Source organism: Agaricus bisporus (assembly GCF_000300575.1).
Source record: "Agaricus bisporus var. bisporus H97 unplaced genomic scaffold AGABI2scaffold_4, whole genome shotgun sequence".
Lineage (NCBI taxonomy): Eukaryota > Fungi > Basidiomycota > Agaricomycetes > Agaricales > Agaricaceae > Agaricus > Agaricus bisporus.
In genome coordinates, this window is record NW_006267367.1 from 1812376 (window position 1) to 1828740 (window position 16365).

The 16365-nt window shown below is 44.9% G+C and overlaps 6 protein-coding genes across 6 annotated transcripts; 3 read left to right on the forward strand and 3 right to left on the reverse strand.

Annotated features, from left to right (window-relative positions):
* Positions 1–66: 66 nt before the first annotated feature.
* Positions 67–1303, forward strand: AGABI2DRAFT_68163 (hypothetical protein; the record flags this gene model as incomplete). Its single annotated transcript, XM_006460361.1, has 8 exons — positions 67–228; positions 279–306; positions 402–578; positions 645–734; positions 786–872; positions 927–953; positions 1012–1052; positions 1106–1303. Coding segments are annotated over 8 exons (810 nt in total), but the record flags the coding sequence as incomplete, so codon positions are not given.
* Positions 1304–1803: 500 nt separating this feature from the next.
* Positions 1804–3309, forward strand: AGABI2DRAFT_142657 (hypothetical protein; the record flags this gene model as incomplete). The annotated part of the gene is made up of 10 exons (XM_006460362.1): positions 1804–1872; positions 1924–2016; positions 2066–2195; positions 2255–2314; positions 2389–2421; positions 2484–2615; positions 2666–2755; positions 2814–2915; positions 3057–3123; positions 3186–3309. 10 exons carry the CDS (start codon positions 1804–1806, stop codon positions 3307–3309), a joined length of 900 nt encoding a protein of 299 aa, XP_006460425.1.
* Positions 3310–3593: 284 nt separating this feature from the next.
* AGABI2DRAFT_66978 (hypothetical protein) lies at positions 3594–4697 on the reverse strand (the record flags this gene model as incomplete). Its single annotated transcript, XM_006460363.1, has 2 exons — positions 3594–3996; positions 4195–4697. Coding segments are annotated over 2 exons (906 nt in total), but the record flags the coding sequence as incomplete, so codon positions are not given.
* A 4143-nt stretch (positions 4698–8840) lies between these two features.
* AGABI2DRAFT_203489 (hypothetical protein) lies at positions 8841–10410 on the reverse strand. Its single transcript, XM_006460364.1, has 2 exons — positions 10107–10410; positions 8841–9968 (listed from the first exon to the last, which is right to left on the reverse strand). Exons 1-2 carry the CDS (start codon positions 10386–10388, stop codon positions 8874–8876), a joined length of 1377 nt encoding a protein of 458 aa, XP_006460427.1. The 5' UTR covers positions 10389–10410; the 3' UTR covers positions 8841–8873.
* Positions 10411–12810: 2400 nt separating this feature from the next.
* Positions 12811–14591, forward strand: AGABI2DRAFT_117376 (hypothetical protein; the record flags this gene model as incomplete). Its single annotated transcript, XM_006460365.1, has 12 exons — positions 12811–12839; positions 12895–12950; positions 13006–13025; positions 13076–13172; positions 13223–13251; positions 13343–13472; positions 13540–13659; positions 13723–13749; positions 13801–13833; positions 13890–13983; positions 14049–14157; positions 14235–14591. 12 exons carry the CDS (start codon positions 12811–12813, stop codon positions 14589–14591), a joined length of 1101 nt encoding a protein of 366 aa, XP_006460428.1.
* A 280-nt stretch (positions 14592–14871) lies between these two features.
* On the reverse strand, positions 14872–16232 carry AGABI2DRAFT_192139 (hypothetical protein). The gene is made up of 7 exons (XM_006460366.1): positions 16042–16232; positions 15833–15988; positions 15701–15776; positions 15570–15642; positions 15500–15519; positions 15069–15429; positions 14872–15007 (listed from the first exon to the last, which is right to left on the reverse strand). The coding sequence occupies exons 1-7, from the start codon at positions 16225–16227 to the stop codon at positions 14941–14943; spliced, it is 939 nt and encodes a 312-aa protein (XP_006460429.1). The 5' UTR covers positions 16228–16232; the 3' UTR covers positions 14872–14940.
* Positions 16233–16365: the final 133 nt, after the last annotated feature.

Genomic DNA, 16365 nt, shown 5'->3' on the forward strand with positions numbered 1-16365 from the left:
GTACGTCAATCTAAGCCCACCAAGAACATCACTATATTCAGGAACTGACGGACTTTCCTCCAGTCCTTCGACTATATCTTAACCGTCCACCATGAGATTGAATATATCTGGGAGTCAAAATGGAATTTGGTGAAAATATTGTTCCTCTTGACGAGGTATCTCCCATTCATTGATTGCGTGGTGGTTTTCATCCGTAAGTTCGCTCGTACAATTCCAACCACAAATTGTGTTTGATGGGATTCCTAGATCAATTTACCCCGGACTTGACAGGAGAGCAGTGTGCCGTGGCCTACCAATATAGCGCTTGTAGGTCATCTCTGCTAAGAAAGTGAATCGAACTTACATTTTTGTATCACTTTGTAAGGGATGTTTGTGATCGGTATAACCATAGCAGAACGTAGGTTTCCTCCCTCATATTGGCATCAGTCGAGCTGAAGGCATTATAGTCCTGCTCACGATACGAGCTTGGGCTGTCTGGGAAAAAGATAGGCGACTGACTATAATGTTGGCTATCTTCTTCGCTAGTTTTTGCGTGGTGGAATGGGTCATGATGGGTTTATTCTTGAAACCACTGGAACGTAAGTGGGCTTCTTTGACCCGGTTACCAATACCAACAAAAATATTTTCGTTGACAGATGTGGCAGCTCTACAACGGCCGTGGATTGTTTGCGGGACCCTGCATATCAATCAGTTGTTATCAGCCTGTTGGGTGGTTTTAATGGTATATGATGCTGGTGTGTCTTTCTCCATCTACTACCCCCTGTCAGGACCTGAGGTGCCAGCAGCTATTTTCTCTCTGATCGCTGTTCAAGCATGGAGAACCTTTCGCTCCTGGGGAGACGTACCCTTAACTCGTATAATTTATCATGATGGTGAGTTGTCTGATGTAGATTTGATTCAAATTTCTGATTGGGCATCTGTTACAGGTATTATTTATTTTGCATACTTGTTTTGTGAGATCGCGAAGCAACTCAGTCGTCGATCGAGAGCCTCATCTGACTGGTGATTTAGGCTTATCCTTATTAAATGTCGTCATCATTCTGAAGTTCCCTGTAAGTCACTTTCGCTTTTCCTTGACATATGAAAGTGTATGACAGATGTGTAGAAACAATACGTTAACTTGCTTTCCCTGCTCGAGAGAGTTGTTCATTCAGTCCTAACATGTCGCATTATCCTACACATCCGTCACCTAACCTCCAAGCGCACCCGGCCACCAGAATTCGATCAGATACATTTGAAAGACCTGACTGTAGGAGAGTCTAACATCAACTTTATCCATAAGACTAAATTTTTGATCTCCTAGGTTCTCGTTCCATTTTGACGCGTCGGACCAATTGACTCGGAAACGACGACAATACCTCAGATGACAACGATTACAACGATTACAGCCTCACCGCTTTAATGCGGCCTAGCGGATTGCAGTGTTGTGACAGACTGATGCATAAAAATATCGGCGCGATATCCGAAAAAGCATCTCTGTTGAGTGTTAGGTCATCCAGGCTGCAGTTCCGTATCAATGGGCTTGAATCTTCGCCCCCTCCTGCGCTTGGCGCCTCAGCTCTAGGTTTTTTATTTATCCGGATAGATTCTGCAACTGTAGGTCCATTACGTTGTCACTCCGACGCGATCAGATATATGAGCTACAAATCATGTACTTCTGAGTATCTCTTATGCACAATCTATCTCAGTCCAGTCCGAGAGGATGACAGAAATGCCGGGGCACAGGCTATAATATCTGAGAAAAACAACGACCTGACAATCCTCAACGCGCTAACCTAACCCTCGAGTACTTCCACTCCTCCGATGTCAAGTTCCATTCACGAAGTTACGGAGTTTTTGGGATCTATTTGTTTTGAGAAGCGAATTGTGAACGTGCGTTATTCCGTCATCACGTTTCAGATCTACTCATCCTTTTCCTTCTAGTATTTCTATGGTCGGGCGTTGCTATCCTTTTCATCATCTCGTCCGATACTAACGCATCAGACCATGCTAGTAGTTTCTGGCACAGCATTTTTTGTACGTTCATTGAGCTGTCTATCTTGCCAACTCATTCATACTGGGTCAGATTTACGAGTGCCTAATCACTTTCGACGCTGAGGTCAACCTCGTGTGGAAGTCACCTTGGAACCCAACGAAATTGCTGTTTTTGATGAACAGATATATCCCTTTCCTTAATGCAGTGACAATTCTCCTCCGTCCGTCAAATTCTGAGCTATGACACCGGGCCTTTCGATGACTCAAGTTTAATTTCCAGATCAATTCCTTCAAGTATCCGCCGACTCGAGATGTAAATACCGGGCTATCGTCTCTTCCTGTGAGCTTTCGATATGGTGACTTCTAGAGCTCCCGCCGTGCTGATGAAAACTTTTGTTCACATTTTTTATTTAGGTTTTTTTGTTGTTGGATGCGGCATCGCAGATAGTGAGATTCTCGCCCAGAAATTTATGACTCATGATTCTGAAACATATTCTACTGTTTATAAGTCATCTTGGCACTTCGTACCTGGGCAATATGGCGAAAGTCAAAAAGGGTTGGAATATTTTTGTTTGCTTTTTTGGTTCTGAGCTGGGCAGGTATATGTTTCTGCGTTGAATCAGCACTTCAGCAAGCAACATGTGAGTCCTCGAATCCCATAAATTAGTCCTCTTTCTTGACCGTGAAACAGTCTTCAGTCATCCCAAATATGGCTGCGTAATCAGCAACTTGAATCGATCAATGTCGATTACATTTGGTGTGATCGCACTATATGACCTCGGTGCGTCTAGAAGAAACATCTATTTCTTGCGATTTCTCACTGATGTATGTACTAATAGTACTCCTCGCCGCGATTGTCATCAACCTGCCCCTCACTCGCAGTACCTTTCTCTCCGTCTTTTCTGGAACATCTTCTCTATCGCAAGTAACATGTAGGGATGGTAAGCTATATCCGGCTCTTCCACGCCGAATTTTTGACCATGCACTATGAAGGTGTTTTGTACTACGCGGTTCTGACTGGTCAGATCTCGTTTCTTCTTGAAATTTATATGACTCATTATTATGGGATGGTTTTACTCCAGCTCTCTCCATCATCAATTTAATACTCGTTCTACAACTCAAGAGACAATACCAACTGCTTGTTGTCCCGTAAGCGTTAATATTTCATTCTTTTCTGCAACATCTAAGAAATTCTGATACCCTGCTCATAGTTTCGAAAGTGTTATGAGGTCGGCATTGACTTCACGTGTCGTGCTTAATATTCGTTCAGAAGCGTCCAAAACTACGATAATATCTTCGTTGGATAATGATTCAAGTTGCGTGATAGTATACTAATGAATGGTACAAACATTTCGTAGTGTTCAATGCGGTACATACTGTATTCTCCAAGGATATTCATTGTGCTATTACATTTTTTACGACTATTTCTATACCGACTAAGCGTAATATCAACGTGTAGTTGCGTAAGTTGCATGTAGAGTCCGATCCCGACTCCTATCACTGAATGACTTGCACTCAGGGCGTACTATCAGTAGATGCAAAAAGATATCTCAATGTGTTAATAGGTACAGTACTACTAAGTGCTACTCAGTATGAATCTGAAATTCATGGCAAAAAAATCAAATGTGAGGAATAAACGAACTCCAGTCAACGTCGCAGTACGCTGCTGGAGGCAATTGCCTAAGGGAAACAAACGCTTTTATTAAAAGTACAACGCGCGCAAACGTATAAAGAGGGAGACCAATCATGAAAGGTAAGCCAGTCAGCATTAGAATAACATCTCCAATACGATTCCATAAGCGGCTTCTAGCACCTTGTGCTAATTTGGCTACACGATTTGTGAATATGAAAAGCAAAGGTTCGATCATGATCACGAGGGTCGAGCATCTCCAAAGTTGTTGCTCGAGGTCGGTAGGCCCGGAATTCCAAGCAATGACGTGTAGCAGCCCGAATGATGCTCCGATGAGGCAACTAAGGCATATTAATATCAACTCTGGATCAAGGTCTTCCGTAATTTCGTAGCTGAACATCGATACGCGCAGGAAAGGTCCGCCCGGCGATTCGTTCAGCGGTCCGTATTCGGGCGACCCCAAAAGCTTCATCATAGGGCGGAATGCTGATGCAACGAGGCGGTATGGGATGCGGTATATTACGAACCACAGACGCCCGTACCTCAACTCCTTGAATCGTTTGAAGTCTTTACTTATATGTTTGTGCAACCAGCTCTGCCTGTTATTGGACTGCCTGTTATCGGATGGGTTGGGCCGCTGGGAGTTTGGCGGGAGATGTTCAATAGGGCGGGAAACGGAGTGAGATGAGAGTTCCAGCATTTCGATGTCGCTGTCGGGTTTTAGATGATCAATCCTGATCGCCTCCTGGACATTCTGAGGCTTGCTGAGCCATAGGGCGTATGTGATGGCATTCAAAACGGCGAAGGCAAGCGTTACAACCTCTAACTCCACCAAGGGAAGAGATCTCACCCAACGGGCTATACACTGAACCACGAACCAGGTCGTTTGTATGACGGCGAATCCTTTTGAGAAATTGTCGCTTTTGCTCTTGTCGTTGATCGTTCGTTTGGTGATCTTCGGTATGTCGATTTCTTGTCTGTCAATAAGTTTTTTGAACCTCTTGTATGTGAGGACTTCGACAGGTAATCCATCCCTGTATAGCATAAAACCTCCCATTTGAATGAAGAATCCATGTGTTTTCGTCCACCCGACATCGTCAGGCACATCGCACTCCCCCTGAAACCAGTTCTTGATATAATTTAGCACTCGCAGATAATAAGCGATACGCGTTGGTTGACCTAGAGTATGGTGATAAAGCCGTAAGCGAAAGCAAACGTGAACGAAAAGCTTTTACGTACAATGCAGAACGTCCTTGTTATAACTGTGCTTAATTTGTCGGGCACCCAGATACTGGTGTAGCGCCCAAACCAATATAAGTTCTGGGGCTATGAGGGCATGGATCGTGGTCAATAATCCCCGCTTGAAAACACACCAAGGGGAATCAGTTCGGGCAGGTATGTTTGGGTGAATAGCAATCCATGTGCAAATAAAAATGGTGACGAGACAGCCCCAGACTATGTCCCAGATCGACCTGTGATCAATCGGCGCACATGGTTCAGTGTCTGTGCGAGTGAAGAGTAGGAAAGGCATTGTCGAAAGAGTGTCCGTAGAATAACTCGCAATGGGAGCTCCTTCAAGCTGCCGTATGAAGGCTAACGTGAACAGGAAGAGCAGCATAGTGGGGGTGGAACAGCTTGATGGTCATGACAGCGAAGGACTCGCTCATATAAATCGCTGGGGCATGTAGCAACGTGGAGGAGAGACGCGCAAAGAGCGCTCCGAGGGCGCTAGAATCTCAATGCGGAAACGAAGGTCAGTGGCGTGTGTTCGAGACGCACCTTCACATGTCAGATAACAGTCTACGCCGCAGCGGTGACTGAGTTTTGGTTCCACCACTTGGTAATTAAACCGGATGCAAACCATAAGCAATTCAATGTAACCAATCAGGTTTGCGTCTGGCTGCATCGCTGCGCAAATAGGCGCCTCAAGTGTTCTTCGAGTCAATTAAGTAGTTTTAGTCGCCCTGGGCACAGTTTGGGAGATTAAACCAACAGGTTAACATGCTGCTTACATGTGCCTAGTACGGTACCTTCAGTGCAAGCAAAGCAGTTGGCAGCTGAGTCCTTCTCATCGTGCTCAGTAAAAGCTATTCAAGTTTGCCTTGATGCAGACATGCACTTGTATTCCTTCTATTTATTTTATCATGGAGAGAATTAGTCCTCTATTGACCTTGTAACAGACTGGTGTCTGTCAGGTATTGCCATGTCTGCACTGGATCTCCAAATATTCACATGTCTGCAAATCGGGTTTTTACTGACGCTTTTTTAGATTTCTGACAATGATAATGATGTTTCGTGATATTTCGTGTATTCAAAACAGCATCACCGCAGCCATGTTATGGTAGTCCACGCACGGTACGCAATGCATTGGCACTTTTATAATATCTAATACCGAGCGAGGTATGATATATGAGCGCTTGAGCGATGGCGTCGCAGGGTCACACCCCTCTCTTCTTCGTTCCACAACACGCGGGCTCCCCATGACTCTATTTGAACACAGCCGATTATTTCGTTGACTCCAGACATTATTGACAAAGAGTTGATTTGATTGGTCGGTGACTTGGTATTCCTCCTGCCAATCCCCTCTCCTTCTACCTCGGCTCTCTACCACAGAAATGGTCCACTGTCCACTGCACCACTGGCAAAAATCAAGGAAAGAAACCAAAGGTGGCCTACATATGCAGCTGTTGCTACTGCCGTTTCTGTCTCAAGCCAGTCTCTTATCTTACTTAAAGTCAGTATCTCTCTCCTGCTCATAACACAATTGCGACGCCTTGTCTTCATTGTCTCCGTCAAGTCACGTATTCCTTCCTCAACCTCCAATACATATCTTCCCCTCAGATCGGCACCATGAACCTCGATCAACTGATGAAGGAGGAGCAAGTAGTACAGGAATCGGAACAAAATCTAACTCAAAGGTATATCTGGGCTCAAATTCTTTCAAGATAGCCCCGGTTTTGAAGGCAGGAGTGTTATGTGCCTTCGTTTACTTTTTACGTTCAAGTACTCAGGCTCTTCTTATCCATGTGCTTTAGTCGAGTGGTCTGATAAAGTACGGAACCATCCACCGAGCCTAGTCACCGCACTCTCGCACACGTGTCCTGGCACTTCCCATATTCTTCTTCCTTTCACCTAGACAACACGCAACGCCGAAGATCTCTCCAACCCTCGGGTCGGATGACATTGGGAAGCCCGGGGCCCAACCTCCGCCTATCATTCTTATTTGGTTCTCTCTATTTATTAGTATACTAGATAGTGTACCGCGGATTGTATGCGAGCATCTCGTATCAAATTATGATTCAAAAAATAAAAATAAATAAAAAAGTACGGAACCATCATGACACCGATACAGGCCTCTGGACTCGGTGTGGAGCCTGATTTGCGAGGTCATAAACGGCCATACTGTACATGGCAATAATTCATCTAGATACGTTATCGCGACAAGCACACCTCATGCCCATTTTATCAATATATTGACCATCACATCACGCTCATGAACTTTTGAGTAGCCCTTTATAGATTCTATACTATATAATGTCTTTTGTGATTCGGTCTGATTGTGAGTACAAATCGGCTCTAGTTGTGAATGGCGGTGAGTTAAGGAAAACTCAGGCCGTGATCGTGGTTATGAGATATCAGATATGCCGGATCCGGCATCAGCAAACCGGTTCAAATATGGTTTAGCCTTGTAGACCTTACGTACATGTAGGATGATTACATAGCCGTATAATCATTTTCGAGAGGTTAGAATCACAATACAATCATAGCAGAGGAATAAATGATTATCTATTATTTCGTGACAAGACTACAAGCATTTTAAGAAGTATACATACTTGCCACCATTTTTGTAGGGTGATTACCCTTGTTTGTATTACAATACATGCTTATTACATTGAGGGGTAGGTTACTAAGTAGAACTTGCTAGTTTTCTCGAGTAAGCCACCTTTCGATCGTGAACAATGTCAATGTAGGTGATATTAAGTGAGATTGAGGTGCGTGGGAGGATTGACTAAGTCCTAACCTAGCGAAATACTATATATACTATATATTAGTTGTAGTATTAATTAAACGCTATGGCTTAGTGGTCTAAGCGCCTAACGCAGCTCGGTCAAGAGGCAGCGGGTTCGACTCCCGTCTGCGTTGGCTCGGGCTGCAACAGTGGTATGTTCACACGTTCAACAGCCCGCGCTGTAGAAAGCGGGCAGCTCAATATTTTGTCGCTCGGTCACCTGTAATAATGTAATGTCCTACATTTAATTGTTATGTTTGTAATCTACTTAACATGATTGTCGATTTAACTTGGGTTGGTTTGGCCTGGTGGTCATTGTGGGATAATTGTAGGCCTTACCTAACTTTGTAGCACCTTACAGACTTTGGCCCGTTTTGCTGATGGGTGATGAATCGATGAAGTCGGAATCACGCGAGTAACACGCATCACACAGCATCTTCGTCGCGAGCCGGATTGTCACCGGTCAACGTTTCAACCAACATTACAAGTTGGGATTGAGGGCCTTAGGCTATAGGGCCCGAGATCCCCAGGCGTTGAGGTCGAAGCTGGAACGCAGTCGGGTCACCCCCCAAACGGAGGGCACCGACACAGCCGATGCGTTCCGGGGAGAGCTCACCCCCAAAAGGAGGTGTCTGGAGTGTAAATAGATTAAAAAGGACGCTCACCTACCAGGAGTAAGACATTAAGTTGCCATTGACTCATAGCAAGCCCTCACACAAGGGAGCAGGCAAGAGTTACCCAGAGCGAAGCTTGCTCTAAAAAGGGCATCAAACGGGTATAAGAATATGAACAAAGTTTGCTCTAAAAGGCCATCAAGTGGACATAGAATACGGGTGAAGACTTAGGTTCACCAAGAGCGAAGGTTGCTCCAAAAAAGCCATCAGGTAGGCATAGAACGTAGGTGAAGATTTAGGTTCACCAAGAGCGAAGATTGCTCTAAAAAAGAGGCCATCATGCGGGCATAGGTTGTCCTCAAAAGAGAAAAAAAAAAAGACGTAGAGGTGCGGAACCGTATAGGACCGCACCGAAAGAGTCAGTAATAGTAGAAGAGATAAATGACGCGTCACTCTAATCACAATTGATCTTATGGTTCACACACACGGTCGTCGCTCCGAAAAATCAGACCGTGCTCATTCCTCGCGCGTTCTTTCACCACTCCTTTGATTGTTTTGCTGATTGGCAAGAGATACCCTGAGATACCTCAATGTGTTAATAGGTACAATGCTACTAAGTATGAATCTGGAATCCATGGCAAAAAAATCAAATATGAGGAATAAACGAACCCCAGTCAACGTCGCAGTACGCTGCTGGAGGCAATTGCCTAAGGGAAGCTAACGCTTGCGTGAAAAGTGCAACGCGCGCGACCACATAAGCAGGGAGACCAATGATGAAAGGAAACCAAATCAACATTATCAGAACATATCCAATACCTGCCCATAAGCTAAAAGCTGCCTTTTTACGACTAGTTAGACGCTTTGCGACTGCAAAAAGCAAGGGTTCAATTGTGATCACGAGGGTCGAGCATCTCCAAAGCTGTTGCTCGAGCTCGGTAGGCCCGGACTTCCAAGCCATGACGTGTAGCAGCCCGAATGATGCTCCGATGAGGCAAGGAAGATATGGCTCCAACGCTGGATGAAGTGATTCTGGAGTTTCGTAGCCGAACATCGGTACGCGCGGGGAAGGTCCGTCCTGCGGATTGCAGACAATGAGTTTCTTCATAGGGCGAAGAGCTGATGTGATGAGGCGGTATGGGATGCGGTATATTACGAACCACAGAAGCCCGCACCTCGACCCCTGTAGTCGGTCGTGGTCTTTGAGTAAACGGTGGTGCAACCAGCTCTGCGTACCGCCGGACCGGTAGGGAAGCTGGGACTTTGGCAGGATAGGTTCCAGAGGGCTGGACGATTGAGATGATGCTATGGAGGGTTCCGGCTTTTTGACGTCAGCATCGATGTCGCTGTTGGGCTTTAGATCAATCCTGATCGCCTCCTGGACGTTCTGAGGCTTGTTGAGCCATAGGGCGTATGTGATGGCATTTAGAACGGCAAAGGCAAGTGTTACAACCTCCAACTCCACTAAGGGAAGAGACCTCGCCCAACGGGCTATACACTGAACCACAAACCAGGTTGTTTGTACGACAACGAAACCTTTTGAGAGGTAGTCGCTTTTGCTCTTGTCGTTGATTGTTCGTTCGGTGATCCTCGGTACGTCGATTTCTTTTTTGTCAATATGTTCTTTGAAACTCTCGTATGTGAGGACTTCGACAGGTAATCCATCCCTGTATAGCATAAAACCTCCCATTTGAATGAAGAAACCATGTGTTTTCGTCCATTTGACGTCGCCAGGTTTATCGCACTCCTCCTGAAACCACTTCTTGATATAATTTAGCACTCGCCGATAAAAAGCGATAGGCTTTGGTTTATCTAGTGTATGGTGATAATACCGTAAGCAAAAGCAAACGCGAACGAAAAGCTTTTACGTACAATGCAGAACGTCCTTGTTGTATTTGTGCATGATTTGTCGGGCACCCAGATACTGGTGTAGCGCCCAAGCCACCATAAGTTCTGGGGCTATGAGGGCATAGATCATGGTCGATAGTCCCCGTTTGAAAACACACCAACGGGAATCAGTTCGGGCAGGTATGTTTGGGTGAACAGCAATCCATGTGCAGGCAAAAATGGTGATGAGACAGCCCCAGACTATGTCCCCGATCGTCCTGTGATCAGACTGCGCACACATTTCAGCGTCTGCGCGAGTGAATAGTAGGAAAGGCATTGTCGAATGAGTGTCCGTAGAAAAACTCGTAATGGGAGCTCCCTCAAGCTGCCGTATGAAGGCTAACATGATCAGGAAGAGCAGCATAGTGGGGGTGGAACAAAGCTGGCCATGGTAGCGACGATGTCACTTATATGAATTGCTGGGGCAGGCAGCAACGTGGAGAGAGGCGCGCAGAGAGTTCCGAGTTCCATGGAGAGGGCGCTAGAATTTCAACGCGGAAACCACGAATGTCAGTCGCGTGCATCCGGGACGTACCTCCGTATGTCTAAAGAGGTCTACGGTACCCTGTCCTGGTTCCGCCACTCAATTAAACCTCGTACAATCCAAATCTCTTGGATGTCAACCATAAGCAATTCAAGGTAGCCGATCAGGTTTGCGTCTTTGCACGCTGGCTGTATCGCTGCGCAAATAGGCGCCTCAAGTGTTCTCCGGGTCAATTCAGCACGTTTCCGTCGCCCTAAAATACAGTTTGGAAGATTCGACCAGTAGACCAGGGCAACATGTTGTTTTCCATATGCCTACTGGTACCTTCAGTGCAAGCAAAGCAAGTGGCGGATACGATCCTTCCAGGATGACAGATGTCAAATGCGGAGAGCGCTCCCCACAGAGAGTCCGATATGTGAAGAGCCGTGGCATGTAACATGTTAGAAAACGCTGACAAATTATATTGTTCTAGAGGTCACGTTGTTCCGCCATCATTTAACATACCTAAGTTATATGCAGGCGACCGCCGACCAGTGAACGCGCCGAGTACGGTGATTACATGCAATGGCCGTAGTGGCGAGGGAGACAATTAAAACCTCGTTTCTCCTCAGTGACTGTGCGGACCTCATCACCGCACTTGATACTCTGGTGTGTGCAACGCCACACAATTCAATACAATTCTACCGATCGGGAGATCATTACTTGCAAATACCTCAGTGTGCCAATTTTTCTGCACATTCGACCGCCTCCGATATGTCAGAGTATGCTGTCGTTTCGGAGCATTTGACTCGTAATATTTCGCCATTCAGTAAATACTTTCGCCTCCTCCTGAGTCCTCGTACACTACACGATGCAATGCTAACCCTGCCTTACTTTATCTCATTTCTTGTATCACTTTACTCCGTCCCATGAAGCTTGCTTTCGCTTACCCACCTACATCCTCTGGCTTTTTTATACATATACATAGCTGTATCAGTGTCGAAAAAAATATTTAAAAATAGTTAGGGGTATCCGCTCCAGAGAGGCATTCGACGCGGCGGCCGCCGGCGGTGCTGCCCTCGGAATAATCCGGCTAATATCTATTGATCACGTTGAGCATGATTGATCATGCATCATTTGTGAACATTCGTCGATATTCCTCAGTGAACATTGAATGCACCTAGTCAAGTCTCCGGTTTCATAGCCATCTTCATCTGCTTGTGAATAGTCAAGGAGACGAACCGACCATTTTTCTGGTCAGATGAAAACCAGTCCTTCCGGTAACTCAACAATTTCGCATGACCTTCAGTATGTGCCAATCTTTTATGTGCTTTGGCGGGTTCCTGAAATATTTTGATTAAGCAACGATTTCCTATCTTAAAAAAATGCTTGAAGAACTCATTACATACGCTAATCCCCTAATACATATTTCTTCCAATATACCTTTGTGGATGTAAAATGCAGGTTAGTCAATTTATCTCCCTCTATAGCTCGTCAGTTTATCAATGATCACGCGATATCTGGATACTGATGCAAGCTAGGTGTGCTTACTACCAATTTGGGCCCACAGGGAAGGCAGCGGCACGGATATTTCATTAGGCCATCAAGCTGTTTCGCAAATGATGCTCCTCGATGCTATTGTGAACCGGAGTAATGGTATTTAGGGTCGAGGTCAGGAGAAGACTTCCAAGAAAGCAATGGTCGTAACCACAGAAGCGTACCCAAACTTCGCAGACGATTTTCCACCTCGCTTTCCAGGTTTAAATCCAGAGTTTTCAACCGATTAATCGAGCGGTTGAAAATTAAGATAGGTGAAGTTGGAATTTGAATGTGCCCCACCGTGGCTGTGGGCCCATAACCTATTGGATGGTATTACGTGCATCAATGGATCTCGCACTGATTGAATAGGAACTCTGGGGTGAGGACAGCGCTGATGCCTGGTACCTAGAATGAATGAATACGACATCAAAGTGTTACTATCTGGGGGTGGGATGAATACCAAGGACTATCAAAGTTCGGTGGCGGCGACAACACTGAGAAGCCTTGAGGGAACAGGCCGAACGATGTCTTTATGTAAGGAATGTCCCCGGCAAGCCGAAAGTGGAAGGACTGTGTAGTACGACTCGACATAATTACGGCGCTGTTACGGCGAGATGTTGGCAGTGTGACTACATATAGTCTCGCTGCTTAACGTCCATACTCCAATTACATCCCCCCACTCTCATTCAGGACTCGGATGGATCCTGCCATTGTGGCGCGACACCTGTAGGCATTTCCCGAACCAGATACCAAGGATTTGATATTGAATTGTGTTTTTCAGGCAAGCTGGGAAGTACTTTCAAGTAGCGGCGTTCATCATGTTCGTCTATGACCATAGTATATTCTCCTTGTCATATGCATGGGTCACCTTTCCCTGATCTACTCTATTCAGTGCTAACGCTTGGACAAGAGGTTTGTAACTCGTGACAGCAACTCTGATCAAAGCTCATTGCTTGTGTTAGGTGGAGAGAATTTGGAAGCGTCCTCTCTCCTATGCGAGCACGCTTTACTTCATCAATCGCTATGCGACGTTGATGCAGTTCATTGTGATAGTGACCGGTGCGCCCTTCAGCAGAATTTAAATCGTCGCTTATGTTAACACTCTACAGCATTCAATGATCCTGATTGGAGAGGCGAGGTGTGTAAAAGTTTCCTGCTTAAGATTCGTCATCATTGACTTGGCCTCAGCCGTGTGTATCTCTCTAGCTGAGTGATGGCGGCTAGCTTAGACAGCTTTCAGGTGTAGAAGGTTTGTTCTGTTTGAGGGCGCATGCACAGTGGCCATCATAGCTGGTGAGCAAGGCCCCAACCTACCCAGAATCATTGAAGCTAAGAATATTTATTTCACAGTCGGGCAAAGTACGTGCACTACGTTCTTCTTGAAGGACACGATCCCAAACTTATCTTACCATCGATTACCGTGCAGTGATCATGATTCTACGCGTGGTTGCCATTTACGAGCGGAGCAAAAGAGTATTCGCATTCCTATTCTTCCTCTGGGCATTTCAAATCATTATATCTGCTGTAGGTTTGAAGACAGGCTACCGTAAGTGCCGTTTCCCTCGTTACATCTTTCAAGTTCCACCGAATACTAATATTTCGATACTAGCTGTGCCCCTTCCTTCTGGACTCGTAGGTATGTAACATCAATGTTAGACAAGTCGTATCGCTCATCAGCTCGTATCAGGTTGTATCCTGACTGGTCATGGCATGCTATATCGTAAGTCGAGATTTTCGGCCTTCATCGTCGGCGTCTATTAATTTCGTTATACACAGCATCAGTATGGATATCGCCGCTCGTTACCAATTTGTGCATTTTCCTCCTCACAATCTACCGTACCAAGCATTACATCCGTCCTTTATTCTCTCCGTACGTCATAACTCGTCAGCATATGGAAGTCGCATTTCGCGAATGCTTTCGGATTTTTTTTCTAGTTTGGTGAGCGAAGCCGCCTCCAGAACAATCGTGATACTTGTTTGCGATGGAACGATGTACTTCTTCGTCATCTTCCTAGCAAATCTTATGAATGCTCTAGTCTACTTCGTATGTATATTCTATCACCGTACTGTCTCTTTTTGACTTGAAGCCTGTTTTGGTACTCTGATGCATTGTCCTTATAGCTCGCCGAATCTGACCTCAAAGCAATCGGAGCGTCGTTTAGCCCACTGCTAACGTGTACCGTGGTATCCCGCCTCGTCCTCAATCTACGCTCATTATCAGATGATGTTGATGGTACCATACCGGCGATAGAAGATTCAATTGTGTTCAACGCTCATCGCTGTCATCGTAACAGTTTCGGCTCCTACCGTGCTCCTCGAAGGCAACTCCAATCAACTTCAATATGGTCTAAAGCTTTGGATGACTTTACTGAAGATGACACCCAATTTGCTTCTGAGAGTGGACATGTCACTGTTGTAGATGTTCCGTTACAACAGCTGGGGACAAATCATGGTGGTGATGATAGAGGCACGGTGTAGTTGTTTTTTTTTTTTTCGTCGTGGAAGTAAAAGTTTGGCGGACAGCAGAATACTCAAATTAATGTATCATACCAGTATCCATCTTCATTACTTTACTCACTCATTTTCGCTAGGTGAGCTTTTCATCCAAGTATTAGAAATGCTTCACTGATGCGAATTCATTAGTACTTACACCTCTACATGTCACTGTATTTCGAACTCATTGGAAATCTTAATTTACCATCGGATTTTAACCCCTTCCTGGGCACTCAGATATGGATTCCTAGAAAGACGGCAATGTCGTAGTATGAAGAAGCCCATCATTGTTGAAAATCTATTTTTAGAATATTGTAATGAAAGTTCGTTAGCGCTAGCATTGATCCCAAACAGCTTGTACATAATCGCTAATAAGTTTATGTGTAACGGTCGTAGGAGCACTACACCCAAAACATGTCAGTAAATAAAATTACTCAAGGCTTTCATTTTTTTTTCACTTACCCAGGGAACCAATAAAAAGCATGTTCAGGATCTTCACAACTTCCCTCCGTAGACTCACTCGAATCCAAACACGGTTCCACACTCGTATACCCAAAAGCCTCAAACCCCGGAGAACTCGCACTCAAAACCCCATCCCACATCGTCGATAAATCCACAAACCCAGTATTCAAACCTAATTGTTGGATCGAATTCATTCCTTTGAATATTTGAGATTTGAAAGATGATCCCGCGGGGGTTTCGGTTCCACGTCCGTGATTATCTATGAAGAGGAAGTTTTTGCCGAAGATGGGAGAGGAGGCGAGGCGGTTGATTGTGTAGAGGATATGTTGGGTTTGTAATGATAAACTGGAATTGTTATGGTCTGGTGAGGATATATGGTCAACGTTAAGAACTATTAACTATGTAGAAATTGGAGTTTGGGATTTCCTTACCGAGTGATTCGACATAGTCCCTTTAATTATTTCAGCAAAAAAAATGATTGTATTGATTGAGTGCACTTACCCGATGCCAAAAAAGACAACATATAAAGTTGAATCGGGATCCGTCAAGTTCCGCTGGCTAATAAAATTATTGGCTAAGAGAAATTCACTCAAATTCAGAAACTCCAAAAAAAATACTTTGGCTAATATCACCTTGCGTTAAAAAGTCGTTTGAGGTAGGGAACGAACGCTCAGGCCATTGATTGACATCAACAACGGCACCCGTCGACTAGAAAAATTCTGAATTTAAAAAGGATAATTAAAGTGGAATGAAACAAAACATACAGCGTAATCCTTTAGAGTGGCTCCATGAGCTTTAGCGAGATACTCTGCCCATACGGGACCATTAGTATGTCGTCCTCCAGCAGATGGAATGGGTGCATTGATGGCAGCAGGGCCCAAAGGCGATCCATCATGTTTACCACCATCGGTATAAGAATCCTATACATTCCAATTAGACATTATTATCCACAAAATAGAAAAAAAAAACTCACTCCGAAGGTGACGATAGTACTGAATGTTTTAAGATCAGGTAAACTTCCTCTCACATCCTTCACACTACTACTAGAATAATCTCCACACGCCGGATTGACAGCCAATCTGACATCATCACGAGGAAGAACAATCGCGGTAGTAGAAAGAGTGAGAGATGTAAGTAAGAAAGCGACTGTGGAAAGCATTTTTGGGAGAGAGATATCGATGTATAAATCGTTTTTTTAGCTTATTTATATATACCTGTACAAGAAACCATTCCAGGAAAAAATGCGATAAGAGCAATGGAGATCAAAACTAACGGCATAAGGACTTCTTGAGTCTTC